At 52.5% G+C, this 27,466-nt stretch overlaps 1 protein-coding gene across 2 annotated transcripts in view; it reads right to left on the bottom strand.

Annotated features, from left to right (window-relative positions):
- The window catches only part of KCNIP1 (potassium voltage-gated channel interacting protein 1), a 324,702-nt gene extending 312,329 nt beyond the window's left edge, over positions 1-12,373 (bottom strand). For both annotated transcript variants that reach the window (XM_031030342.2, XM_006735446.2), the window contains exon 1: positions 11,887-12,373. In XM_031030342.2, the coding sequence (XP_030886202.1) occupies positions 11,887-11,974 (88 nt within the window). In that variant the 5' untranslated portion in view covers positions 11,975-12,373. The remainder of the gene's footprint in view (positions 1-11,886) is intronic.
- Between the last annotated feature and the right edge of the window lie 15,093 nt (positions 12,374-27,466).

The raw sequence follows: 27,466 nt of genomic DNA, 5'->3' as shown, positions 1-27,466 counted from the left end.
TGAGCACCCCTGCATACCAGTCTCTGTGCACATCCCTGATCACCTGCTTAGAACAGATTTTGAGATGTCGGCTCCTGGGTGGAAGGGCTGGCTGGACCCTGGCTCTGTCTGGCCGTGGTGTGGAGGGGGCAGGAGAGGGAGAAACAGGAGGAAGCGCAGGCTGCAGGCCTCAGCAGCACAGCACTGGGACACGGTGATGGTGTGGACTTCAGGGACAGCACTGAGAATGGGAAGACAGTGACAGGAGAAACGCCGGCCAGAAACGATCAATAGGACTTAGCGAGATAACTTCAGGGTGTGAGACTGGGGACACAGAGAAACAGAGAGAAGGTGAGCGAGAGGTCTGCTTTGCTTTTATAAGGGTTGAGTGGAGGCACAGGAAGACACTCATAAAGAAGTGTTTATGATCTCTCCCTCCCTTCCTCCTTTCCTTCCTTTTTTTCTTCTTCCATCCTTTGAGCCCCTACTCTGTGCCAGGCCTTGTGCTGGATGCTGGGCATTCTTAAATAACTAAGATATGGCCCCTGTCCCCCATGAGCTCGTAGTTCAGCTGGGGAGTCTCCTGCAGGCCTAGAAACTTAAGAGACAAGCCAGGGCAAGGGAGCGAGACTTGGGAGGCCCTGCTAGAGAAGAAGGCACAAGGTCAAGAGAAGAAGGCACAAGGTCACAGCCAGAGAGATGAGGGGCCTTGCTCTGTCTCAAGTGAAGAGCCATCTGCTGGGTGGCCACACCTCTGTGCGGAGCTGGCTCTCTCTTCATCCTGGTGCCCCCGGCTGCCAGCCCCTAGCCCCCAGTCTCTGCCTCAAGGTACCTACTTCAAGAGTGTTCCTCACTCTGGCCTCAGTTTCCCCACCTGCACACAGAAGAGGTTGGGGGTGGAGTGTTAAGAGTCTCATGCTGGTCATTTGCCTGAGTGGCCTTGACTTCCCTTCACATGCTGGCCACCATCAGGCTCTCAGCAGCTCGCTGGGGAAGATGGCAAAGTCCAAGGTATGACGCACAGGGGCTGGTTAGTGCTGGGGAGCCCCATGCCTGCTTTCTACACCACAGTCCCCGGTGAGACACGTCCCCTGTATGTTGCTAAATGTCCTGCCAGAGCCCACCTGCCCTGAGGCTTTCAGATTTGGGGCTCAGCTTCCCACCTCCAGGGTAGAGGCATTCTTGGGGGAGACAGACCCAGGCCACAAGAGATGTTGTAACACTCAGGTTTTAGGCTTATAAAGCTAAGGTTTCACTTCCATACTTCCTATTTTTCACCAGGCGGAGACTGTTCACTGTGAATGGGCAGGGCCTGGTGAGGCACTGGACTGAATGGGTTGTTTTTTTTTTTTAGATTTTATTTATTTATTTGAGACAGAGAGAGAGTGTGTGAGAGAGAGAGCATGAGCGGGGGGGCAGGGGCAGAGGGAGAGGGAAAAGCAGACTCCTCGCTGAGCAGGGAGCCCGACATGGGGCTCCATCCCAGGACCCCAGGATCATGACCCGAGCTGAAGGCAGATGCTTAACTGGCTGAGCCACCCAGGTGCCCCATGGACTGAATGGATTTTGAAGGCTCTGGATGCTAAGCTCATTCTCGAATGGAATGCTAGCCCTCCTATCCCATCTGCCTAGAATAAGACTTTCTGCCACTGATACTCCGATTCTAGGTAGGGAAAGGGAAGGTGAAAAGCATGCTGGAGAAGTCTTGGATGCTCTTCTGATTTCGGTCAACCAGCCATTTTCTGAAACCCAGGAGGTTTGACTAGTATACAGAGGAGAGGAGAGAGGAGACATAACCTTGGTTCTTATAAACAGCAATAACCCATAAAAGTAAAAACAGGCCATAATTTGTTGAGCTCTTTATATGAACAGCATTGCCCTGAACACTTGAGTGCATTACTTCAATAAACCCGCAAGACTGATACTATTGTGTACACTTCCCAGCAGAAAGCAAAACTCAAAGAAGTGATGGGACTTCCAAAGTTCAAACAGCTTCCAGAGGGTAATGGTTGGCTTTGGAGTCTAAGGAGATCCAAAAATCATGGTCCCAGAAGGTCCTGGGCCCCCAAGGGCTGGAGCACGGGCAGGGGAGTCAGCTGTGTCTGCAGCCCCAGAGGCCTCTGCCCAGGCCTGGTCACTTCACACACTCACAGAGGAGCCTCCCGGCTGAATGGACAGAGGGCAAAAAGGAAAACAACACCAGTCCTTTCCCTGCGGCAATGCCACTCTCTTCCCATGGGAAGAATACATCAAAGATGAACTAAATGGCCCATCGCTGCAGTGACAGGAAGGGGCAGCTCTCAGGATGGAGGGCTAAGGAGCCAGACAGATGGCTCAAGCCCTTATTCCCTATTGCAGGATCACTGGTGGCTTTGCTAAAGGGTAAGTGTGGATGGACAGACAGACATGGGAAGGTGGAATAGAGAACCAGGGCCTTTAACAGGAAGGTAGAGCAGAGCCTCTGGGGAAAGGGAAGAGGATTCGGAGGCCCAGATTCAAGGCCAGTTTTGCTGCCTGCTTACTGGGTGGTCTTCCCTGGGCCTTAGGCTTCTCACCTGCCTTGTCGACCCCTCAGCCTCCACTGAGTCCTGCCTATGTGCCGGGCCCTGCACCGACTGCTGAGAAAGCGGTGACGGTCATCACAGTCCCTGCCCTCACGGGACTGAACCCTTGGGGGGCGAGCCAGACCAGAAATAGGTGAATCAATGGGTAATGTCCTTGCACGAGCAGTAAGTGCTATGTGGAAGAACAAGGCCACATTCGTGGAGAGAAAGTGCCTGATGTGTGTATGTTGGGGGGCTGTAGGGAGGGCATGTGCCAGACAGAGCCAGGCGAGATCTGACACAGTGTCCGGGGGAGGTAATAGTAACTGTGAGGCCAGCAGGAGCCGCAGGGCCTGGTGGCTGGGGCGCAGCACAGCGAGACAAGAGGTGGAGGATGCTAATGCAGACGGCAGATCGAGCAAAGCCTGGAGGCCCCGAGAAAAGCCTGCATTTGACCCCAGATGTGTCAAGAAACCACCGGCGGCAGAGCTGTGAACAAAGGGATAATAGGATCCCTTTTGTATGTTCAAAATATGGGAATGGATGAACAGCAGTGCATGAATAGGTAAAAGAAATGATGGTCTGTCCATGCATGGAATATTATTCAGCCTTCAAAAGGAAGGAAATTCTGACACATACATGGATAAGCCTGGGGAAAATTGCTAAGTGAAAGAAGCCAGACACAAAAGGACAACTACTGTATGATTCCATGACACGCAGCACCTAGAACAGGTCGATTTGTACAGATAGAAAGGAGAGTGGTGGTTGCCAGGGGCCAGGGGAGACGAGAACGGGGAGTTGGTGTTTACTGAGGACACAGTTTCAGTTTGCGATGCTGAGAAGTTCTGGAGATGGACAGAGTGGGTGATGGCACAGGAGTGCGAGTGTGCTTCCTGGCACTGAACTGTACACCTCAAAATGGTAAAAATGGTAAATGTCATGTTATGTACATTTACTACAATAAAAAATACGGGAAAGGATGCTATGTAGAGGGGATGTTACTTATCAAGGGCTGCCAATAACACGATGCCACAGACTGGGTGACTTCACAGAAATTTATTTTTTTGTGGTTCTGGAGGCTGGAAATCCAAGATCAAAGTGCTGGCACGGTTGAGACCTCTCTGGTGAGACCTCACTCCTCTGCGGGCAGATGACCCCTGTGACCTCACGTGGCCTTTTCTCTATGTGTGCCTTTCTTCTTACAAGGACACCAGTCCTATCTGATCACGGCCCCCCCCCTCGTGAGCTCATTTAACCTTAATTACCTCTTTTAAGGTGCTATCTCCAAATACAATCACACTGGGAGTGAGGGCTCCAACAAATGAACTGGGGAGGTGGCACTGTTCATTCCATGCCAGGGAGGGGGGGGTTGTGACAGCGCTGAGGTTTTCGACCAAGAGGGTGTTCCCTTAGTACTGTATGGAACCTTGGGTCCCCGTTTGGCTCTGTGACCTTGGGAAGTTATTCAACCTCTCCCATCCTCAGGTGGGAAAAGTGAGAGTCCGGAACACACAGGGCTAAGGCTGAACTGAATGTAGGGATCCCCAGAAAGCCCCAGCCAATAAAGAGCACTCAAGGGACTGTGGCAATTATTCTTCTTTGCACGGTGCCTGTTGAGCCTGGCATGACAGGCTGCTGTTTCTGGGCTTGGGAGGCACGGGCATGAGTAACCGGCACAAGGATGCCAGAGCCTTCTGCGGCCAGTGGGCCTCCTGTTGTCCCAGGCTCTGAATGACAGCCGGTTCCCAGCTGATGCTTGCAGAGAGTGTGCGGCAAGCCTGGGCTTGGCTCTGCCTGCCAAGTGTAGATGGTTTGAAAAATGCCACCCAAACTGGCCCAGGGTTAATCAAAAGATTACAGAAAGAAAATTAGGGCAGGCTACCCCCGGCCTCCCAGACACAAGCATCAAAATCACATCTCCCTCCCTGACGCCCCACCCGCCCAGTTCTCTGCCTCTGCTCCCAACCCACCTCCTTCCAGCAAGAAGTGGAAACTGGTCAGGCTGACATTATAGAGGGAAGGCTTGCACGGTGCTCTTTCTTTCTTTCTTTTTTTTTTTAAAGATTTTATTTATTTATTTGACAGAGAGAAAGACAGCGAGAGAGGGAACACAAGCAGGAGGAGTGGGAGAGGGAGAAGCAGGCTCCCCGCCGAGCAGGGAGCCCCATGCGGGGCTCGATCCCAGGACCCTGGGACCATGACCTGAGCCGAAGGCAGACGCTTAACGACTGAGCCACGCAGGCACCCGGTGCTCTTTCTTTCTTGTCCTTGCAGGCTGGGCTGTCCAGCCAGTTCTCCCCTATTTTCTGTTGTTCGGCTGGAAAAGATAGCGTGCGGTGGTGGTTTGCGGTGTGGACGGGGGACTTGGATCTCAGGGGGATTCTCCAGAATTGTGCTGGTTGAGTCAGAACGAGGCCTTGACACCTTCATTTCTGAAAGAGCACGCTTGGCCTCTTGGCCAAACTGGGGAGGCATCAGCTTTGTCCTCATTGCTTTCCTCTCTCGGATCTGAGTTTTAGAAATGGAGGGTGTGAAATGAGGGAGCCAAAGCCGGAACATGGAGACCGACAGCCTGGCTTCCATGTCTGGCTCTGTCCCATGTTGGCTGTGTGGCTCAGAGCCAGGCCCTTCCCTCTCCGAAGCTCCAAATTTCTCATCTCTAAGTGGCGCGGCTAGAGCGCCCCACCTTCTCGTGCTTTTGCGCATGCGCCGAGCTTAGAGCGGTGCCGGGCCCGGAGCAGGTGACGTGAGGAGTGCTGCAATTTTGGGTATTGAGTCCTAAAACTCTAAAACTGGACAGGACCTTCAAAATCAGCAACTCCCTCATTTTAGACATGAAGAAACTGAGGCCCAGAGAAGGAAGCCACCCCCTCAGTGAGCAAATGTGAAGATTTGGATTTGAACTCAGGTTTGGCTTCAAAGCTGTTACTTGTTGTAGGTCTAAGAACACAGACTGGTCATGTGGTGGCTTCAACCAGAGCGGACCCGGGCTGGCTTTGTGTTCATGGCCTTCCTGCCCTCATCCCAACAGGAGGAAGGCTTTCTTTTGCCTCCAGACTGGGGATCTGTGAGGAATATAGGGAGGGTAGTCAATGGAGGGGGTAAACCCTTCCCTCACATCTTTTCCTGGGGTCCTGGCCTCCTTTCCTTCCTGTTGGCCCTGGGGAGCCTCTGCTATCTCATCTCCTGCTTCCTCTCCTCTCCCCAACGCTCTGCCATTCTGTAGGGTCCTCAGAGCCTGGGTCCTCCCTCCTGCCCTCCTGGACAGGATGGACACTGAGGGGACACTGATCAGCCATGGCGGACAGCCCGTGTGGGCCTGCCATTGAGGGGCCAATCTCGCAGAACACGGGAAAACTGGAATGGAAGAGTGGCCAAGTGGCCCCAAAGAAGGACAGGTTTGACAGGTGGCAGGAGGCTGCTATGGGACTGTGGGGACCCCAGAGAGCACCTGGCCAGTGAAATGGGTGAGGGAGTGATGTGCGTGGTATAGGGAGGCAAGGATGAGAGACAGGTAAGCTGGGATGAGAGCCAGTGGGCCTGGGGAGAGCCCAGGCGAGCTTGGTCCCCGCACTGGCTGGTGCTGGCTGTGACTGGAGAGGCAACAGTGGACCAGAACCCCCAGTGACTGAACTTTCTGCCTGTGACAAGGCACAAGCCCTCAGAGGTTCCTGGATGCAACCAGGGAGTGGGGCTGTCCTAACATGACCCAGTGCTGGCCTGAGCTGCCAGGACAGTGAGCTAGCTGGGACCCGGGGTGGCGGGCAAGTGCACACAAGCTGATCTGCTCACGGGACAGGTGGTTCCTCCTTTTGGCAGAGGGCTTTGTCACATCTCATAGGCCCCAAGGTTCCCAGGGTCAAGGCTATTGTTTTCCCAGAGAATTCTAGTGAATAGTCCGTCTCTCAATTCTAGAATGCCTGGTGCCTAAAACTTTGTGTATTTTCCCACTGACATGACCTCTCCCTCCTCACACTTGCCCTATAAGAAGGGAGAGTGGTGGGGAGGGTCCCTCATGGACTTGGAGCCCATTCAATGTCTGGCAGGTGCCCTGGCCCCAATGTACCTATCTGGGAGGTGACAGTGATTTTGGAAGAGTATGTATGTGGCTGTCTTTCTGATCTTGGCCTGCAGAGTGTTCTATTCCCCATAAACCTTATTCCTTAACCCAGGCCATGCCACATTAAGGAATTTGTCACAACCCTTTGGAAGACAGAAAGAGCCCCAGCCGGTGTAACAGTTCTTGACAAACCCACCTACACAATTAGTGGGAAGCTGGGGCACTCTTTGCTAATGACAAGGTGGGGAGCAATCCCCTCAGGGGTGTGTTCTCTAGCCCCATGGAGTAGAGAGGCAAGTGCCTAGTCCTGGCCCCCTTAGGACTTGGGTTCTAATCCCCACTCTGCCACTTACTGCCAGTTGGGCCACCTGGTCAGTTTCCTTATCTGGTAAAATGGTGATTGCCACCCCTACTCCTAAGGTCAGGACTGGGACAAGATGGGAGAGGTGCCTAGGGCACAGCGCAAGGAGGGACCCACCGCTAGCCCGACTAGCTGCAGCCTGCCATTCGCGTCATCCTCACTGAGTTACAAAACAACCTTTGCACTACGTGTTGTTATTACCTCCAATTAAAAGGGATGAGCCTTGGCTTAGGGAGGTTGTGTACCTCCCCCAAGCTCACACAGCTGTTAGATAACGGAGCTGGGACTCAAGCTGGGCCTGCCTGAAGGCAGAGCCAAGTTCAAGGTCAGTTCCCCCAGAAGAGGAGGCAAGAGGAACAGTGTGTCTGTGATGGGTCCGAAGCACAGAGAGAAAGCCGGGGTGGGGGAGGGGAGTCGGGGCTCCAGGGCATTGTCCTTGAGATAAATCTTACAAGGTCAGCCCTTCTACCCCCTCCCCACCCTACAGCCATGCGGGTGGCCTTGACAGCTAGAAGCTCTCCCGGATTGAATTCTTCCCTCCTGCTGGCTTTGGCTTCGCCATCTGTGTCTGGGGTGACAGATGGGTTCCCAAAGTGCAGAAGGAGATGGGTTTAAACCTCCGCAACCACAGTAGAGCCTGCACGACTTGGGTTCCCACCCGCGGCCCCAGGGTCTGTGAAGTGGCTAGGGAGCTGGCTGTGTAGGAAGAGAACCGGGCAGGTTCCCCAGACCCTGGGGTTAACCGGGGTTCTCAGCCAGGAGCTGGGCTGCTGCTTAGTTAAAGAGCCGGGGAGGACCTGGCTCTGGGAGTCATGCTATTAACTCCTAATAAGGGAATAAGGTGTGGGAAAGGGCTCAAAGGTCAAACTTAGCACTAGGTGGGACCTTAGGAAAGCAAGTTCTGGAGAGGGGAATAGAATATTCTAGAGAGGCCACTCTCAGAGTCTGGGTCAGCTCTGAAGAAACCAGCAGTTAGTGAGATGGAGTGCCTGCCCTGAGGCACTCATGGTCCTGGGGATCAGCTAATAACTGCAGTCGTATCAACAAACATTTCCCAAGTACTTAATATGCAGGGAGCTCTCTTGTTTAATCCTATAAGGAGGGCATTGTGATTCCATTTTCTAGATTAGGTAACTGAGGCCGGAGAGGTGAGGGACCCTGCAGAAGACTTCCTGGCCAGCGTGCAGTGGACCTGAGAATGTCCCAGGCTGGCAACCCGCCGTCCTTTCTACTGCATAAGTGGTTTACGAACTTTGTTTTGTTTTGTTTTTTAAATCAAGAGAAACTCATTCTTTAAATTTTGGAGAAATTCTGTACATGGAACAAATCAGGGTCAAGCTGAAGGAGCTGGAATGGTGCGCCAGATCTCCCCCACCCAGCCTCCCTTCTTGGGGGACAAGTAAATGCCCTTCCTGAGACACCGAGAAAGCTCAGGCACAGTTCTGAACCATTTGGCTGGAGGCTCACCCTCGGCCACTTGCAGCTGGACAGAGTTCAGAGAGTGTTTACTGAGCACCTCCAGGACAGGGGCTTGCATGGTGCATCCTGGAAAGCTCCCACTCTACACTACCTCTCAGGACCCCTGGCGGACGTCTGCGCCCTGAGGTGCTGCTTCGATCATTTCATGCTGTCGGCAAAGCAGCCACTCCGGGCCCGGCACTGGCCAAGCAGCTCTGGGCGCAGTGACGAGGAAAAGCCCATGGGATCTCTGCCCTCACAGAGCTCAAGTCCGGTGGGGAAGACAGCCTTTAGCAAACATGTTTTTAAAAGGAACATGGATCACAGATTGTGATCAGAGCTATGGAGGAAAAGCTCAAGGTCAAGGACATGTGTGAGCAGGAGGACCTGATCAGTTCATCTCTGAAAAGGGCATTGGTGAGAAAAGTCTGGGCCACCCGCAGCTTAGACCAGTGGGAGAGGGGATTGCTAAAATCAGGGGGAGGTGGCTGTGGTCTGTCCGGGAATGGAAGGACAGGGAGGGGTGGTCTTGGGCTCTCCCCATTCTCCGGGTGTTCCCTGGGCAGGTAAGAAATAACGAATTGCCCCCACAACCAGCAGGAGATGCCTGGTCCTGTAGAATCTTTACATTCCTCAATTCTGAAAGGGACAAAGAAAAATCTGTCTAAAGGTTGGATTATTCCAATTCGAGGACCCTGTGCAATGAGTAATGAGTAAGTGAAATCACAATTAAACCCAGCAATCATTAAACTCCTGTAATGTGTCCATGTAGGATCTAATCTATAGTAACCTAGGGATGGCCTATGCATAAAAAAGACCTTTTTTGCTCCCTGTTCCGGTCCTGGCCCTGCTCCCATGGTCATTTATTTAACAAATATTTAGCAAACACCTGGGCTGGGCAGAACACCGGTTTCCCAGCACGTGCCTGGCACAGACAGACCCAGGGCCGTGTAAACACTTGGTGCTCTCTGCAGAGTGGAGAGACACGATCCTGCCCCGGCGCCCACTGAGGGCCACCTCCCTGAGCCCTGGCTATAGGAAACTGAGTACAGATGCAGGTCGGAGGAAGGCCCGGTGGCCACTAGGTCCCCCGTGCTGGTCCCTTTCTGTGTCCCATGGATCCTAAGTCTCTGGGATTCTGAGGGGAGAGAGGTGCCATCCTGACCTGTGGTCTGGTTTCTCTGCAGAGGTTATGACTCCAGGGCTTCTCCCTCTGCTAGTGCCAACCTGCCCCCTCCTGCCCAGTCCGCCCCCCTTCTCATCTCAGCTGACGCCACTTTTGGAGGAGCCTCTGGATCTGCCTCAGGCTTCTCTTTGGCCCCCCGCCTCCTTCCATCTCTGCGCTCAGCGTGCTGTCCAGGTGGTGTCTGGTGTTCAGCCTGTGCCCCACCAGAGTGCACGTCTTGATGGAGGACTTGTGTCATATTCTCCACGCGTCTAGTGTCCAGCAGTTAGCGTGGCACAGGGCAGGTGCTCAGTAAATAAATCTTAAGCAAATGATTGTAGGCAAATATGCAAAAGACAGTATCTTCCTGCTCATTTATTCAAAGAGCCATCTATCCTCTCTCTCTCTCTCTCTCTCTCTCTCTCTCACACACACACACACACACACCTCTGCACATTCTCTCTCTCCCTGACTGACTCATTTTCTCACACTTAACTCTATTGCTCTGGTCTCTCCCCTCTGGAGCTGCCTGGAGTGCACAGACCCACCTGCAGCCAGCTACACTGAAGGCCTTTGACCCTGTTCTTGCAGATGGCATGGCCTAGGTCACCCTCTCCAGACCCATGCCCACCTCAGTCCCTGACAGCTCCCTCGCATCTGGTCACTGCAACACAGTCCGTACAGGGATCCCGTGTCTCAGCCTCCCTGGAGCCTTTCAACAAAGCTGGAAGGTAAACCGGTTGCAGGTAATGGACTCATTTTACAGATGAAGAAACTGAGGCTCAGAGAGGCTGAGGCCAGCACAGGGAGCAAAGCCAGAGTTGAGACCTCAGTTTCCCGAGTGTGGGCCAAAGCTCTTTCTGCTAAACCTCTGGGAAGCAAAGGCTGAGGCTCACCCCACGTCCCCTGAGACCCTGGAGCCCGTGACGTGGGAAGAAAATCCTGTTTGGAAGGACTGAATTGCGGGGAGGACTCTGCGGCACCTCTAATCCTGGCTCTCAGCTCCTCACCTCTGTCCATCCCACATGGGCCCCAGGAAATCTGCCCACAGCCTGACCCTCAGCATTGGGCTATTCGTCTCCCTGGGCATCCTGGAGGCGCAGCACCCCGTTTGAGGAGTGTCGTGCAGGCAGAACAGGGGTGATGACAGGGCTGAGAAAGGAGCTGGCAGACCTCACCGTCCCTCCCCCGCCCCACAGTGGTTGTTCAGTTTGCCCCAGGCCAGACCTCCTGGGCCCGGAACACCAGTGCTCCAGCCATCACAGCGGCCAACGCAGCCTTTATCTTCCCTCCTTGTCATTTAAAAAAAGCCTGGCCAAGGTTTTGTGGCCCTGCCTCCTTCCCTGAATACCCGGCCCCGCTGCTTCCAGTGCATCTCCCCCGAACACTCTTTCCTCCTGAAAGAGGGCATGAATATTTAAAGGCTTTTTTTCAGCCAGTGAAACCGCATCATGCTGCTGCTCTCTCTCCAAATTTGATCTCCAAAAAGTTTGCCAGAGTCTCTCGAATGCCTCGCCCTCCCTGGCACAGTGTCATGGGGGGTTCCAGAGATAGGAGCTGCCCCGAGGAGAAGTCAGCCTCCCTTCGCATCCTGGGGCTGACTTGCGTGTACACAGTCCTAAGTCTGGTTCCCAACCACCCTTTCTGCTGCCTGGGGAGCTGCACCTACCCACCCCCTGCCGCCCCAGTTCTTGGAGGAGTAGAGAAGACGGACATTGACACAGGCAGGATCCGCAGAGGAACAGGGGTGCAAGAGAGCAGAGTGATGAACAAGGCCCCAGAAATGCAGGACCCGGCGAGAGAAAGCCCTTGGCTCATCAGCCCCCCAGGCGGATAGGAATCCCGCGTTCACGCGTGCGTGGTGGACTCCCGTGCGGCCGCCACCTCCAGCTGGCCTCCTCAAGCGGCTCCGTTCTGCGGAATTACTCACAGCCCACCGCATCAAATCTCTCTTTTATCAACAAGACACAACACTCCCTGGATAACTTCTTGAAACTCCAGTCACGCGAAGCAGCTTCCAGTGCCCTGGGAAGGCTTGTGTCCCTGTGCCCGCCTGTGACCAATCGGCCACACACCACCAAATCCATTTCCAAAGTTCCAGGCAATTATGGCCGGCTGAGCTCCCTGGCGGGGTGCCCGCCCGCTCAGAGCCAGGACCCAGGTTGTCGGCAACCCCGACTCCCAGCCACCCATTCGCCCCGCCCTCCCCTGAGACCCCGGCACACCAGAGCAGTCGCAGATGCCACGCCAAGGCACTTGCCACCTTGGCCAGCCAGACCACATTAAGACAGAAAACGAGGGTCAAGGCCAGGCTCCCTACCTTTGCTGAGGGTCCCAGTGATGAGCTTAAAGACAGTCTGGGCACATTTCACGAACCCCAGCTTGCAGGTTTTGGAGCAGCCGCTCATGGTGGTAGAGGGAAGCTAGGCTCTGCTGTCGGCGCCCGAAAGGGAAAGCAGCCACCTCGCGTGGCCCTGGAACTTGGAGGCCGCCTGGGCAAACCCTGAGAGGCGGAGGTACCCCAGAAGCTCTGGGAACAGCACAGCTGCCTCTGCAGCGAGCCCGGCTTCTGCATCCAGAAAGCCTGCAGGGCACGAGGCTTGCTCCCTTCCTCCCTCCCTCCCTCCACCCCTCCTGCTGTCCACTCAAGTCCTCACCACGGGAGGCCCTCAGGACACAGGGGGCCGGCCTGGGGACGTCCTGCCAGGGCACAAGGCGCTCCGAGGGAACCAAGGAGGAGTGAGGCTGAGCGGAGCAGGGAGGGAGGAGCTGGTTTCTCCCAGGCTTTGCCGACTGTCTTTCTTACATGGCAGTGGTAATGTAGCAATTAATACTCGAGTCAGAAGGGAGGGACTGCTACGCAAAAACACTCCACTCAGCAGCCTCCTGCTTGCTCTCCCGCTCTTTCCTTCCTGGTGAATCTAATAGATCAATTCTCCCTGCCCTGTCGGGATGTGGGAGAAGTCCCCACAGAGCTGAAAGCGGCTGGTCGGCACTCGGGGGAAAGTTTGCAGGCAGCAGCTGAGCGGCCTGGTTTGCATCACGAAGTCGGGCTGGGTGGGAGCCCCAGGGGAGCAGGCCTGTGAGCCCCCCCCCGCTCCGCACCAGCAGCAGGGGCTCCCTGCCTCCAGGACTGGGAAGGCCAATGCCTCTGACCACCTCCAGCTCCAAGCGCTCCGACTCAGAGTCGGCCAAAAGTCTGCGCTCTCATCGGGATAGAAGTGCGATTCGTGCTTTCCTCGATGAAGAAAGTATTCCTCAGAAATGCCAGAATAGAATTCAATTTGATTACAGTACAATACTCTTGAGAAGTAAACCCGCAGGCAGTATGCAAATATGAAACCCAGGATACAAATATGAAACCCAGTATGCAAATAGGCTTAATAAAAAATCTGGTTGTTGTTCAGTACCACAGACTGTGCAGGTCAGAAGGGACCTCGGCGGACAGCTCATCCCACCCCCTACACAGGGCATGAACCTCTCCCATGACATCCGCACTTTACTTTCCTTGGTGATTCAAAAGGTCCTCCTGGGGCCATCAGCATCACAGTGAGGCCCTGTAGCCACACGAATAGCAGAAGCGAAATCCCCCAATAGCTGAACTAAGCCAAACCCTGGGAAAGTCTTTCTCTTCCTCTCCATCTCATCTTTCTCCTCCTCTCTTGTCTCCCTGTCATCTGCTTCTCTGGGATGTTTGAGAAGAATAGATTGCTTAAGAGCCAGAGAATGGGCTACCAGTTGATAAAATGCCAGATAAGTGGAATTCATGCTCCACGTCTGGTTTCTTCCCCATCTTCCATGAGTCATGTGGAAGTGAATCTTGAAACAAATCTCAGCCCTTCTGGGGGGTCACCATCAAATTTCAGCTCTAAGACCAGACTCTGGAGACAGCCCACAAACACAGAGCACCTTGACTCACCGGCGTGGTATGAGTCACAACATATACAGAGAGAGGAGTCCTGATGGAAAATATCCCATTGTGTTTGATGTCTTAGGGCTTGAATTGCCCCTTTATTCACTCTTTTTTTCTTAAAGGATGGAAGGTCCCAGTTAAAATGCACATGGTATCTGGGAATGTTAATGGCGCTTAGTCTTTGGTTCACTTATTTGCGTGAATATTTACCGAGGTCCGAGGATGTACAAAACACTGGGCCAGGCAAACTAGACACACAGGGTCAGTGCCTTCCCAACTTTATGGTGGAGTGGATTCATCATGAACCTTTTTCACCTTTCGCCATCTTAGTGGGATGGAGACACGGGCAGGTAGATGTGAAGAAGGGGAGGAAAGAACTTGACCGGGCAACACACCTGGTGGGCAAGGAGCAGACAAAGAGCATCACCACCTGGCTCCAGGGAGGAGGAGAGAGTTGAGAGAAAGACTGAGGGAGGCGATGCTAGCCACCTGACCATTTGCCATGGAGAGTACCACCCTCTGAACTCTGCAGGACGGAACTCTCAGCTAGACCCTGCTGCCTCTCTCTTCCCTCCCACACGAGGCAGGGACACGGAAGATCGCGAAGCCAGAAGAAACAATGGCTGTGACTTCAGGGGCATTAGCCGACTTCAAACCTTGCCAGGAACCTGCAGGAGGAGGGGCTCCCAGAAGGCTGTGGGCAGCATCTGTTTTGGGATGACAGGAGAGGTCCGGGGGGCCTTGTGTTTTGGGCTCCAGCTCCGGAATCTGGAGTCCTGTCATTTGAAACGTAGGGGGAAAGAGACACAGCACTGTGGTCTGAGGGAGCTGGCAAATCCCAAGAACGAGTCTCCCCTCCCTGCTCCAGGCAAGACAGGTGATGGTTAAGAGCATGGCCCTTTGCCCCCGGCGTTTAACCGCCCGCCTGTTCACTCCGTACATACGAATGTTGAAGACAGACTATCTGGGCCTCGGCTCCAGGTGCTGAGCAGACAATGGGGAACAAAACAGAGTCTCTGGGCTTACTGGGGTCACATTCCTGTGGTGCAAGGACAGATAGACAGTGTGTCTACATACAGGACTGTGCTTTGAAGGAAAAGAGAGCTAAGTGGGTGGATAGGGACAGGAGCTCCTAAGGTTACAGAGTCACTGAGAAAAGCTTGTCTCCATTAAATGACATTTAAGGAAGACCCGAACCAGCCACACAGCTCTGTGGGGGGTAATAACTGTTCCAACTGAGAGAACAGCAAGTGCAAAGGCCAAAGACAGGCCTGAGATGCTAAGGTCTGCAGTCTAGCTGCTGCTGCGCAAGCAGAAGAGCCTCAGCTTTTCCTTCTGGAAAATGGGAATAATAATCTTTACCTCATCTGGGGAGGCTTTGATGAAATCAATGGGCTTAATATAGTGCCTGGCATAGTAAAGCCACTCTGTCTGTGCACGGGTCATTATCACTGTCCACTTGCTGCCACTGTCGGGTGCCACCACTCCTGCCCCTGGTCCCTAAAACCACTCCATAAAAGTAGAGCCTGTATAGGGAAACCTTTGTGATTATGGGAAATCCTGGGGCCAGGCTCCAATTTTTAATCTCCCCTCGTAGTAACTCAAACACGAAACATTTCAGATTCTCCTCCGATCTCAGCAAGGATCAAATGTTTGAACTCTCCATGTTAGAGAAACGACTCAGGCCCAGAGAGGGTCAGGAGCACCCAAAATATCACACAGCAGAACCTCCAGCAATGTGGGCAAGGTGTTTAGTGTGCCAAGAACATTCCCAGCAAAGGAAGGCCGGTGAATTCATAATAGAAGAGTACAGGAAAAAATCGTTCTCTGCTCTAGGAACACGCTATTCTGCAAATACGGCATAGAAAGGGACACACAGTAATGGAGCATTCAGGGGGCACCAGGGAAATTAGATCATCAGTAGGTTTGTAATTAGCCAGACTCCCTGTCACAGATGCGCATTAGCCAAAGGAACTTGGGAAGGCAGAGTTCTTACTCCTGATACTGTTCACAAGAACCTTCACATGGCATTTCCAGGGGGCAGGAGGAGAAGCCAATGGGGGCTCCTGATGTCGTCTATGCCCACGAGAGTATGCTGACTTCTCTGAGAGCAAGGCTAAGAGAGGGCAGACATGCTATCCTTTAGAAGGTCGAAAGCCTGTCCACATGACCATGACATTCACGGCAACACTCGCTGAGAGCCTTCTACACGCAGGCAACAACTCCAAGTACTTCCCTTCACATACGTACTCCTTACAACCCTATGACGGAAGTATTATTATGCTACCCATTCTATAGAGGAGGAAACAGGCCCAGAGAGGGAAAGTAACTTGTTGAAGGCCACACAACTGAGGCAGGATTTGAGCCTAAGGCCATTTGACATTTGACTCTAAAATTCATGGAAATTTATTTCGTATCTCACCAGGGCTCAAGATTAAAGCAGCTGGGAGTTTGAGTGAGACATATTTTGCCTTGACTTGAAAGAGACAAGCAGCTGCCTGTTATAATCATAAACCCTCGTTCTTGGATGCATCATGGAGTGAGTTGAGACCAACGTCCTTGGAAGGAATTCCTTCCATGACCATGGCTGTGGGGATGGGAGAGATGGAGACGGGCAAGGCTAGGCGCAGGGGCAGCCTCAGGCAGCCAGGGACACAGCCACACCAACTATGCTGACAGCAAGAATTTCATATAAAGACTTGGTATATGCGTACTGGAGGACTGACAAGGGCAGAAGGGGACACTGAGGAATCGCGGAGGCGGTAACTGTAGGAAGCAGCGGCCAGCCCTAGCGCTGGGTGGGAGGTAGACAAGGAAAGGACTGGGATTCCCAGAACCTAGGAGCCTGGAGGAGGGGTTCCCTGAGGCTGAGACCCGGTCCTCTGAGGATGGGGTGCTGGCTGGCTAATGCTGGTGTCTCTGAAGGAGAGTTTTGAGGTTGACTCTGGGAGTTCAAAACCTATGTATCAGAAACTAACCAATTGCTGCCACCAGAACCTGATGCCATTGCTAGTTGTCCTGGGGCCACAGGTGGGAGCGGGAAGCTGCCTGGAAGGACCATGGCCCCCTGCTCCCTGTCCCCCCTACTGGCAGAGCCGATCTTGGGGCTGCTGGCAAAGCAGAAATGTGGCTTGCAGAGTCCCAGCTCAGCAGCACCAAGCAGGACAGAGAAGAGAGCCCTGGAAGCTGGGGGTCGGTAGTTTAATAACCAGCCAGGCCAGGTGTCTTTCCTTCCAAAACTGTAGAATCCCACCTTGTGCCAGGTATTGAGGATACACCAGTAAATAAGACAGCATCCCTTCCCTTGCGGAAATTGCATTTTAGAGGTGGAGTGTGGTAGGTGTGCTCAGACTATAAACAAGCAGACAAATGTATAAAGTTAAGAACTTAAAAGCATGCAAATACTTGAAGCAAATAGTGACCAGTGTTTTCTAATCAGCAGAGCTCACTGAACAGTTCATGATAGAATAACCATGAAGATGAGGAGGAGATTCCATGGGGGTCATGGTCATTATAAAAATAATCATCATGATTTGTAGGTGTGTTACCAGACACTTGTGCTGGGTGTTGTGTTTGGATTATCTGGGTCTTATAACACCTGAAGTCAGTATTACTATTATACCCATTTTACAGATGAGAAAGTGGAGACTCTGTCAGATTTGATGATTTGCCCCAAGGGAGAGGGTTGAGTCAATGGGACTGGTGACTGATTGGAGGAAGTCTGGGGAACAGGAGGGGGTCAAAAGCCACCAGCAGTTCTAGAAACAAAATCAGGAAAGGTATAAAGAGGATCTGGTCTGGGGAGGGAGATGGTTACAGATTTCATGTGTCTTGCGGAGAGCTGCATCCAGCTGGTAGGTGCAAATGAAGATGAGGAACTCAGGAGAGAGGGTGGGGAGTCTAGAATTCTCATAAATAAATGATTTTTTGTTACTGCTCAGGAAAAAATACTAAATGTTGCCTCCCAACAGGCCAAACATATTAGCATTTAAATACAGGCTTACACAGGTGGGTAGAAAGGCAATTTCCTAAGAATTAAGTCAGATTTTATTTTTCCTCTAAGTCTCAGAAAAAAATAAATCCCTTCTGCAGAAGTGGGTCCTCAGAGAGGGATTTGCCTTGCTCTAGGGGCATGGCAGCTCCATGTCCTCAGTGGGACCTGGTGTCTTCTCCCTGCTCTAACTATGGGAAAATGAGGCCTAAGAGCTGATGGAAATTCATCAGCACTGTTGGCTGGAGGGCCTCAGGATCATTTGTGTGGAGGGCAGGACAGCTCATTTCGGGGTCCAGTGGCCTCTACACTCAACCATGTCAGCGGGTCTGCAGGGCCCAGCTGCGAGCTGGAGGAACCACAATTTGCAGCAGAACTGGCGGGAAGGGGGAGTGAGCAGCTGCAGCTGCTTCCAGGCAAAGATGGGAAGAGACCACGTTGGTCCTTGAAGCCACCCCTTTTCCCTCTATGTCACCAACTGCTATCCCATTGCTGCCTGTCGACACGTCCTGCCCATCGCTGTCTTCTCTTGCCCCAACAGCACGCTACGCTTACAACTGGACTCAGTCCTGGACCGCCACGGGGACACCTTTATTTTGTGATCATGGAAAGAGCAGAACCAGTTGAAGCTGGACACCAAAGGCCACAGGTGTGGGCATGGTTGCTCCCGGCTGACCACCAGAGAGCCCTCTAAGACAAGCCAACTAACCTGTCAGGGCTGCTTCCCCGTCTGCCTCCCAGGGTCACTGAAAGCAGGACACAGCCCCCAAAGTGTAGAGATCAGGGCTGGGGTCCCAATTCCTAGATACAATGGGTTCTAGATGCCTCTGCTCACCTGCTTTCTCACCTGTCCTATGTCCCCAGGTCCTACTCTTTGCAAATAGCCCGGATGGCGTCTCTGACATTCTGTAGCTCGACAAACCACATTGTCAGCCTCTAGAACACCTGGGCTGTAACACTGGGAATCGTTCTTGACTCTCCCCCATCCTCTTCCACTTGGCATCAGTTTCCTGTGGCAGCTGTAACAAATCACCTTGTACTGAGGGGCTTAAGGCAGCAAGGATCTCATCTCTCACCGTTCTGGAGGTCAGGAGTCAGAGATCAAGGGTCAGTAGGGTTGGCTCTGGGGAGAAACTATCCATCTATGGCAACGAGGTGGGGGGTCGGTAATAGTAAAGGGGCAATCTGTCATGGGTGCCCAGTCCCTTTTTCTGTGATTCTTCCTCCCTTCCCCCACAGGTCAGGGTCCTGTCTGGCCAGGTCCCCTGCAGAATAGGGGAGCTGACCTTAATGTTCACAGTTAGGCCAGAATGACTGGTCCCCTCTACCTTTAAGGCCCCATACCAAGAAAGAGGGAAGAACGGTCACATGACCTTTCACAAGGCCAAACCTCAGGCAGCTCAGGGTCTAAGTCAGAACAGTCCTTCTAGAATCCATCCAGACACAGTGATGGAGGGAATTTGGAGAGGAAGCATTTACCGGTTAAATAAGAGTCCCTTTAAATATTCATCCTCTTGTTGGTAATTACGTCGGTGCCCAGAAGGGCTGGCAGGATCCTGGGTGGCTAATGGACAGGCAGGAGACAGTGGGGCATTTTCATAGGGCGCATAGTGGGGTGCTGAGTATTCCCATACTCTGGTGCGATGCTCACTGCGGAGCTGAGATAACTTGTCTCTGTGCCCAGTGCCTCAGATGGCAAAACCAACTCAACTCTTAGAGGAATTAAAGCCAGCGCCAAGCTGGTGTGTTCCGGGAAGAGCAAGAGGCAATAGGCATGCCAGAGGTCACCCTCAGCCTTTTCGGGTGGTTTGTGTCATTTTTCTCCATCTAGCATGTAGGCTTGCTCATGGCAGGGAAGGTGTCTGTCACTCCTTTCATAGACACCCCCTCCGCCCCTGTCCTCAGTGATCTCTCTGCTGCAAAGTCAATACCCCTTCCTTCTGCATCACCCTCACGTTCCTATGAGCAAAGGGAAGGCGGACAGACCCCTGTATCTGTGCAAGCCTCAGTTTCTTGTCTGTGCTACAGTTGTCAAAGAGCTTCCGGGTTGTGCGTTCCCAGATGGGGAGAAATGAAATAATACAGGAGAATTTCATTTCTAAATTGCAAACTGTACACAAGCATTAAATGGCACCATGTGGTGGTTAAAAGCCCGGTTCCTACACCTCCTACCTGTGTGACTTTAGACAAAGGAACCCTTGAAGCCTCCGCCCCCCCATCGGTAAAATGAGGGTAATCACAGTACTCACATCATATGGTTATCGTATCCCGTGAAAGGTGTGTGTGGGATCTGGCATGTAATACATGCTCAAAAAATGGCAGCCATTATCATTTGCAGTCGGTGCTGGTATTGTTGTTATTATAATAACCACAGTGCCCACTACACACATGAAGAACCTGAGATCCATCACTGGCCCATCCAGGGTGTTCTGATCTCACATGGAATTATCTGGAATCCGGAATTACTACAAGTCTTGCCTCCTTACCACTCATAGCTCTTGTCTCTGTCTCCAGCCAGGAGTCTGAGAGCAAGGTATCCTTGGGCTTCAAAGGTACCAGAGCAGGAAGACAAAGGACTAGACATAATGTGAGTTTCCTGGGCCCCCTTCTTTATGTGGCTTCAGCTTAGGTTGGAAAGGGTATGGGTCCTGCATCCCCCGCGGTGTCAGCGGACCACGCCCTCACAGGACACACCTTTACTACGACCCTGTCATGTAGATGGAACAATGCTTGAGTTTGAGTCCCGGACTTCCACTTGGGGAGCTAGGACCCTGCGAAAGTAACTGTGCAGCAGAACAAGGAGAGGCCTTGGAACCCCTCCCTGGGGCCTTCCACATCCCCAGCCCCGCGGCAGCGTCCTGTCAGCCCTCCTTCTCTCCAGCCTCTGGCCCACATGGATGGGGAGCCCAGAGATAAAGAAAAATGCAGTGGACAGAGAGGTTATTATCCCATCGGCTGGCACCTACATTCCTCTTAGGGAAGGAATTGTCTTTCTTGGGATGTGGGTCCTGAATATTGCGTTGATAAACAACGGTTGACAGAAGACACAGAAAGAAATACTTAAACGTCTCTATTGTAGGAACCGGCAGGAATTGGGGTCAGAGCACTGATGAGAGCTTAGGAAAGAGGAGAGGGAGGCTGACCTCAAGGTGCCAGAAGTAGCCAAAGGACATTTAGGAAGATGCATGTCTGACATTCACCTTTCAGTTTGTCTGTGTGGTTATGAGGTAAACTCCCTCTGTCTCCTATGAAGTTGGCAACCCACAGGGGACTTGTCAGATTTTTAAAAAATGAAAATTAGGAGAAGGGCTACATTACAAATTCAGATAGATTTCAGGTAGACTAGGACCAGGGCACATCGGAAACCAAGCAGGTCCCTAAAGTGGCCTAATTCAGTGGAAGCAAGTGCTCAGAGGTCTAGGTAATGGGGAAAAAACCCTAGCTTACCCATACCCTCCCATCTAAATAATAGGGAGAGTTTGGGAGAGGAAGGGGTCCACTATTTGGTGGTGGGACATTCAGACAAAACCCATTTGAGTCTTAAAAGATAAGGCATCTCACTTGACTTCTTTGTTTCAAACATAATAGAAATACTAATAACAGTTTGTGCATTATACTTCCCAGAATGCTTTCCCATATTTTGTCCCTTTTAACCTCAGTAGTTTGTTTTAATTTTCAGACAAGGAGACTGCAACCCTGAGAGGTCATGTGACCCCTTCCAAGTCATACTGGCCAGGGTCTGCTCCTCACTTCTGTTAGGACCTCTGCTGACTCAGCAGAGCCTAGGCATCTGGTTGCAATTGTTTGCTAATCATTAGGATGCTAAGTGGTTCCAAAAATACTGTGGGGTGGCTTCCAGGAGGCAAAGTTGAGCCTGGAAATGGGACTCAGGACCAATCTCTAGCCCGGTGGGGTGGTGATAAGCAAGCTGGGGTCAGGGGCAAGCCCAACCCAACAGGCCCAGCAGAAGAATCAGCATGTGCTCGGGGTGGTAAAGAGGTTGGTGAGGAGGCCACCTCCAGCGGGAGGCCTGTGGGGGGCTACCTGGGGCTAGACCCAGGGATCTCTATGTACACAGCTGGGGGAAGTTCAGGTTCAGAGGTAAGTACCTCAAAAGAGTGAGCATTCCAGACAGCTCTGCTGGGGAGTTGTTGCTGTCCTTGATAGCCACAGGAGGTGCCATTTTTGACCAGGACTCACTCAACCCCATCATCTTCTTGATGGGGAGGAAGTCCTGCAGAGGCGGCTTTTTGCCTAGGATGCCCGTGTTTTCTTGCACTGCCTCGGTGCCTCACTAGAGGGAGCCCAAGTTCTCAACCCCCTGCCTGCAGCCCACCTGGCCCGGTGTGGCCGCCCTTCTACCCCAGAGAGGGTGTGGATCTGGGGGCGTGGGGGAGGCAACAGACTTTGGAAAATGTTTTCAGGAATCATAGGCAGCAAAGGCTAGATTTGCCTACAAAATGAGTGCTGTTTCTCCTCACAGTTTGTGAGAACTTACGATCCCCACCCTGAACCTGGTGGTCTGTTGCCACCTGCCACCTACCTGTTCCCCCATCCCCAGATCAGGACTCTTCTCAGCAAGTGCCACCAAGTACAGTGTCCCGGGAGCCCAGAAACAGGACGGGGGATGGGAGGGGCTCGGCTGTGTGCTTGACCACGACGATAAGACCCATCACCTATCAAGGAGATAGTTCAGTGGTCAGACCTGTGGGCTCTGGAGTCAGATGATCCTGTTTCCAAATTTTCTCCACCTAGATGTGATTACCGAGAGACCAGGAGCATTGTCTGTCTCGTGGACCACAAAATCCCCGATGCCTGGAATAGAATCTGGCACACGGAGAGCGTCAATATTTTATGAATAAACCAGTGGCTCCGACCTTACTGCTTCTTTAACCTTGCGCCAGTTACCTCCTGTCTTTGAGCCTCAGTTTCCCCTTCTGTAAAACAGGACAAAAACGTAACTTACCAGACGGGTGGTGGTGAGGACTAAATGAGTGTGTGTGTAGGCTGTAGTAAACCTCCAGCAATAAATGGCAACTCCTAGCAGTTCTTACATGCCGGGCACTCTGCGAGGTACTGGGGATGCATCTATGTGCATTTGTGTGTGGACACGTGCTTGTGTGCGTGCACAATCTCATGCTATCCTCCAGGAGGACGGGTCTATTATTATCTTATGTTTACAGTTGAGGAGACTGAGGCATGGAAAGGTGCTGCATGTGGCCAAAGTTGTTCTGCTGGTAAGTGGTGGTGGAAGCAGATTTTTAAGCCCCATGAATCTGACTCCACAGCTTTGCTCTTATGCTTGGAAATTGCTTGCTTAGGGTCCTTCCACATCTCAGATTCTGCAAATGACAATGTACAATGATTCTGCAAATGACAATGTTTTGGGTCATTTTGTGCGGAGGACAAGGCAAGAGTCTCCAGCCATCCTTTTCTGCGTCTGACACCTCTAAGGCTTATGACCTTAGAAACCCAAGAGCTGATGAATTGAGTTGCCCAAGGACGAGATGATCAACTGTGGCATGCTAGTTAAGTGTTGAAGCCAGTGCCCACCCCCAGCTGGCAGAGGCTGATTCTGTACGTAGACTCTGGGGCCTGACTCTTTGGCAAGCTCTTTGGGTATTTCTGAGCAAGTGTTCTTTCTACTTTTGGAAATTTGAAAAGAAAAAAAAAAAAGATCTACGAAATGGGTATTCACTCAGGAGGGAAGGGATGAACTTTGGCTTTTCAAGAAAGAAGGGAAGGCCAAAGAGATATAAGTCTATGGGTATCCCCCCGCGCTCCCCCAGTGCCAGCCCCTATCCCCCCACCAGCCCCCAAGCACCATTCCCACGCCCTACCCTCCGAGGGAAGTGCTAAGTCGCCTCCAATGGGCAGAGAACATTAAGCCCAGATAAAGGGACAGGGTAGGGAGTCTGCGCTCCGTCCTTCATCCTGCTCTTCCACCTCCCTTTGCTTCCATTGGAAAAAAAATTGCCCAGTAATTGCTCCTCGACAAACCCCGCTGGTCCTTGGTCTTCTTTCTTGCTGAGATTATAATTAGGGAATCAGTAAATTTAAATAGAAAATCCATGAGCAGCACAGAGCCTTCATTTTTCAAGCGCAGTTTCGTGTACCTTGTAAGCGGCCCTTGTGCTTGGTGGCGGGCAGCGGTGGTAGGGGGAGGCCCCACGTCCGGTGGGGGCAGGAAGCCAGAGTGCACAGCCCCCTGGGCTCTTTGCAAAGGCATGGGAGCCAGGGCAGCGGCTCGGGGGAGGATTTGCTGTGTGCCGGAGGCTGGGCCGGGTGTTTCCCAAGCCTTGTTATAGCCACCCTTGGAGGTACCACTAGTTTTATTCCCATGTTACAGAAGAGGAATCTAAGGCTCAGAGGGATGATGACTTGCCTAAGGTCATATAGCTAGTGAGGGACAGAACAGAGACTTGAAGCCCCATGCATCTGAGCCCTTAGCCTATTCATCTATCCTGAAATTTGACTGTTTTTCCAACAGAGTTGGGGGGGCCTCCATCCCAGATTTGAGTAAATTCCAGGTATGTGGCCCTCTTCTTCCCCCGCCAAAGTCTGGATGCAGCCAGAGCCTGGCCTGGGCCTGTCTTATCCCTTGAGCCCCCAGGGTAAGGGGTCAAAGCCAGGCTCCTGGATGGGCTGAGACAGAGGAAGGGATTTGTGCCTGTCCGGTGAGCTGTGGTTTCTCCCTGGACTAGTAGTACGGCCTCCCTACCCTGGGTCCTCGAAACGGCCTGTCTGGGCAGGAGGAACCCTCCCATCACCTTCATCTCCATTTTAGAGATGAGGAATCTGAGGCCACAGAGAGATAAAATGACTTTGCCCAAGATGACTTAGCCAGCTACTGGCCGATAGATTTGGGACTGGGAGCCTCCCCACCCCCGCCAGGGCCGAGCTGCTTCTCCAGGGCTCTGCAGCTGTGTGGGGCCGGGCTCCGGTTGCAGGCAGTGGGCCTGTCCAAAGAGAAAACCAAAAAGGTGACAGGCAGGGCAAGGAGAGGAAGCTCACATTTCTTGGTCGCCGATGACGTGTTGGCTGCTAATGGGGAGGGGTTTCGGGGCCTCTCTCTGTCAACGGTAGCTTTTGGCTTTGCCTTTCTGTGTGTCACGTAACGAGTGAGGGTGTTTTGTGATCCTCACCTAGTGGATGATGTGAAACCAGCTGGGATCATGGATGTAAAGCCCAGACTCAGTACAGTGCTGAATGTATGGTGGTCATGTGTGGAAACCATGACCTATTTCCTTGCTAATAGTACACTAATATCATTAACAAGTCTTATAATAATGCTGTGAGATATTTTTTTTTTAAAGATTTTATTTATTTATTTGACAGAGAGAGACACAGCGAGAGAGGGAACATAAGCAGGGGGAGTGGGGGAGGGAGAAGCAGGCTTCCCGCCAAGCAGGGAGCCCGATGTGGGTCTCGATCCCAGGATCCTGGGATCATGACCTGAGCCGAAGGCAGACGCTTAACGACTGAGCCACCCAGGCGCCCCGCTGTGAGATATTAATATCCCCATTTTCCAGATGGGAAAACCAAGTCTCTGAGAGATTAGGTGATTTGGTTCAGATGTACAACTCCTAAGCTGCAGACCCAAGGTTCCAAGTGGGGGCTGTATGATCCCAGACCCACTGTCCCCCTCTATGACCTCATCTCCAGCTTGGGGACAGCAGTAAGATAGTAGGTCCCCAGCAGGGGACAAGGGCACATGAAGCACCCCAGACAGATCAACTCATGTCCTGGCCGCTAGGACAAGCTCTTGTGTCTGGTATTCTGTACTTCTCGGCCACCCTGCACCCCAGGAAAACGCCTTAAACCTACAAGTCATCCTATAGGACAGGAACAAAGGCCCTGGGGATCTTGCTGCTGCTTAACTGGTCCTGGTTCTTATAGGGTCGCCCTTTCCTGGGTCGCCAGTTACCTGCTATGGAGGTTTTTTATTTAGTAGTAGATAAGGAAAAAGCCCTCTTAAACCCTTTCTGCCCTCTTCAAATCTTATTAATGATTTTTAAAAATATTTAAGAACTGTATCACTTTTTTTCTTTCCCTTCACCCTTTTGATTTTTGGTCTTTCTGTCTCTGTGTCTTGCTCTGCCTCTCTCTTTCCCTCTTTGCTTCTTTCCCTGTTTCTTGGCTTGGGAGCATTGAGGAAGTTAGTCCCTGAAGTCAGAAGGAGCGTCAGACCTCCTCCTTTCTGACACTGCCCTCCCCAAGCCCTGCAGCCTCCTGAGCCTAGTACCAGCTCAGCACCTTGGTGAGGGCAAACCCTTTTATATATCGCTGTAATTTTCCCTGGCCTCAGAAACTCACAGCTAAGCCTCTTTCCTCATGTTCCTAAATGTAAATAAACATCATCCCCAGCTGGGTAGGGCAGGGTCATAAATTGGCTATGCTTCTGCAAAGTAGGACTTTTTAACCAGAAAAAGGCAGACTCTGGTCTTCCTGCCTGGAGGGGGGCAGAGAGGTGAGAGGCCAGAGGACCTAGAGGATGGGAGGAAAAGAGAAAGAACAAGCAAAAACAGGGGAGAGAGAGGGCAATGGAGGGGGGGAAGGAGGCTGCAGAAAGCCCACGAGAGTCACCCCTCTCTTTCTCACACCGTAGGTAAAGAGTTTAAAATTAGGTTTTCCATTTCACTGACTTGTAAACTGAGGCCGCAGAAACCTCGATGCAATAGGAGGAGGAGGCCGAGTTTTCTCCATGATTGACGGCGGCGCAGCAAGGACAGGGAGAAAGGGAGTTTTGGAGCTCCTGAAGCCCCAGGAACTGAAAAGCCACATTCAGCAGCCTCTTTCTTCCAGCGAACGGAACTGGCCCTGCGGTTCTGCTGATTTAGCTTTGCATGCCAAATGCATCTGGGGCTTCTGCAGTCTTCCAGAGAAACAGCACATTTCCTTGGGAGCGAGCACTGACATTGGATTCCTGTTCTTTTCAGGACATGAACAACGCCGCAACGCCACTTTGCTGAAAAGGTACAATCATAGCAGGAGGCAGTGGCCAGGCAGGATCTACACGGGGGCAAGGGTGCTGATGGAGGATTCGGGAGAGGCCTCACACCCTTCTCTCGGCCTCCCCATATAAGGGTTGGGGGAGACCCCAGGTGAGAGGCTTCAGCCCCCTGTACATTCCCGGGCTTCTCCTGGCACAGTCCACAGCACTGATGCCCAAAGCAGTAGCCTCGGGATCTTCCGAACACCTAGGCCAGCTGAGGGCTCAGGAGCTAATCAGGCTTGCAGCTTGCCACCCCCGGAGAAAGGCCACATTTTGGCTAAAGAGCATTTCCGGTAGCTGTGGACTGCGTGGGGGGCGGGGGTGGGGGAGGTGGTGGGAGAAGGGAGCCATGCCGCTCTGCCCTCTGCCGGGGTCAGCACAACCAATCTCAGTTAAGCCAAGGCCCGGGGAGCAGGCTCTCATGTTCCCTGGGTTTCAGGTTATCTAAGCGGAACCCTTGTGAGCTCGGTGCCTTGGGGGTGGAGGAAACGTTGAGACAGTGCCTGGCTAGTAAAGCAGAGGCCGTCGTGCAGTCTTGGCCCTGGGCTGGGAAAAGACGGTGACCAGAACTCAAACTCAAAACGGCCCCTGACACGTCCCCACCCTGGGCCGTATGCTACAAGACCTTATCTTTTCTGATAAACCCTCATTGACAACATCTGTTTTTCATGTTCCCTTTTCTCCTAAAAGGCAGGTGTAGGCGTCTGCCCCATCTCTGCGTTCTGTGAAGTGTCTTCTGTTTCCTGAATGACCATCTGGATTTCTCTTCTTCCTGTGGTCTGTCTGGCCAGTGCCATTTTGCCCTGACCTCTTGTCTGGGATGAATGGCTGGGCACCCACCCACCCTGAGCCTTTGTGACTGGGTTTCAGTCACCAGAATAGCCCTGTCGCAGCCGCGGAGTGGCCCTGGATGGAAGGGCTGCAGACAGAGCTGGTCCGCAGGGCAGCACTCACGAGCAGAGCTATGGATGCTTTTGGAGTCTGTTGGCTTTGCTTGGTTT

Source organism: Leptonychotes weddellii, chromosome 7, assembly GCF_054177405.1.
Source record: "Leptonychotes weddellii isolate Sample4059 chromosome 7, ASM5417740v2, whole genome shotgun sequence".
Classification (NCBI taxonomy): domain Eukaryota; kingdom Metazoa; phylum Chordata; class Mammalia; order Carnivora; family Phocidae; genus Leptonychotes; species Leptonychotes weddellii.
This window is presented reverse-complemented; position numbering and strand designations above follow the sequence as displayed.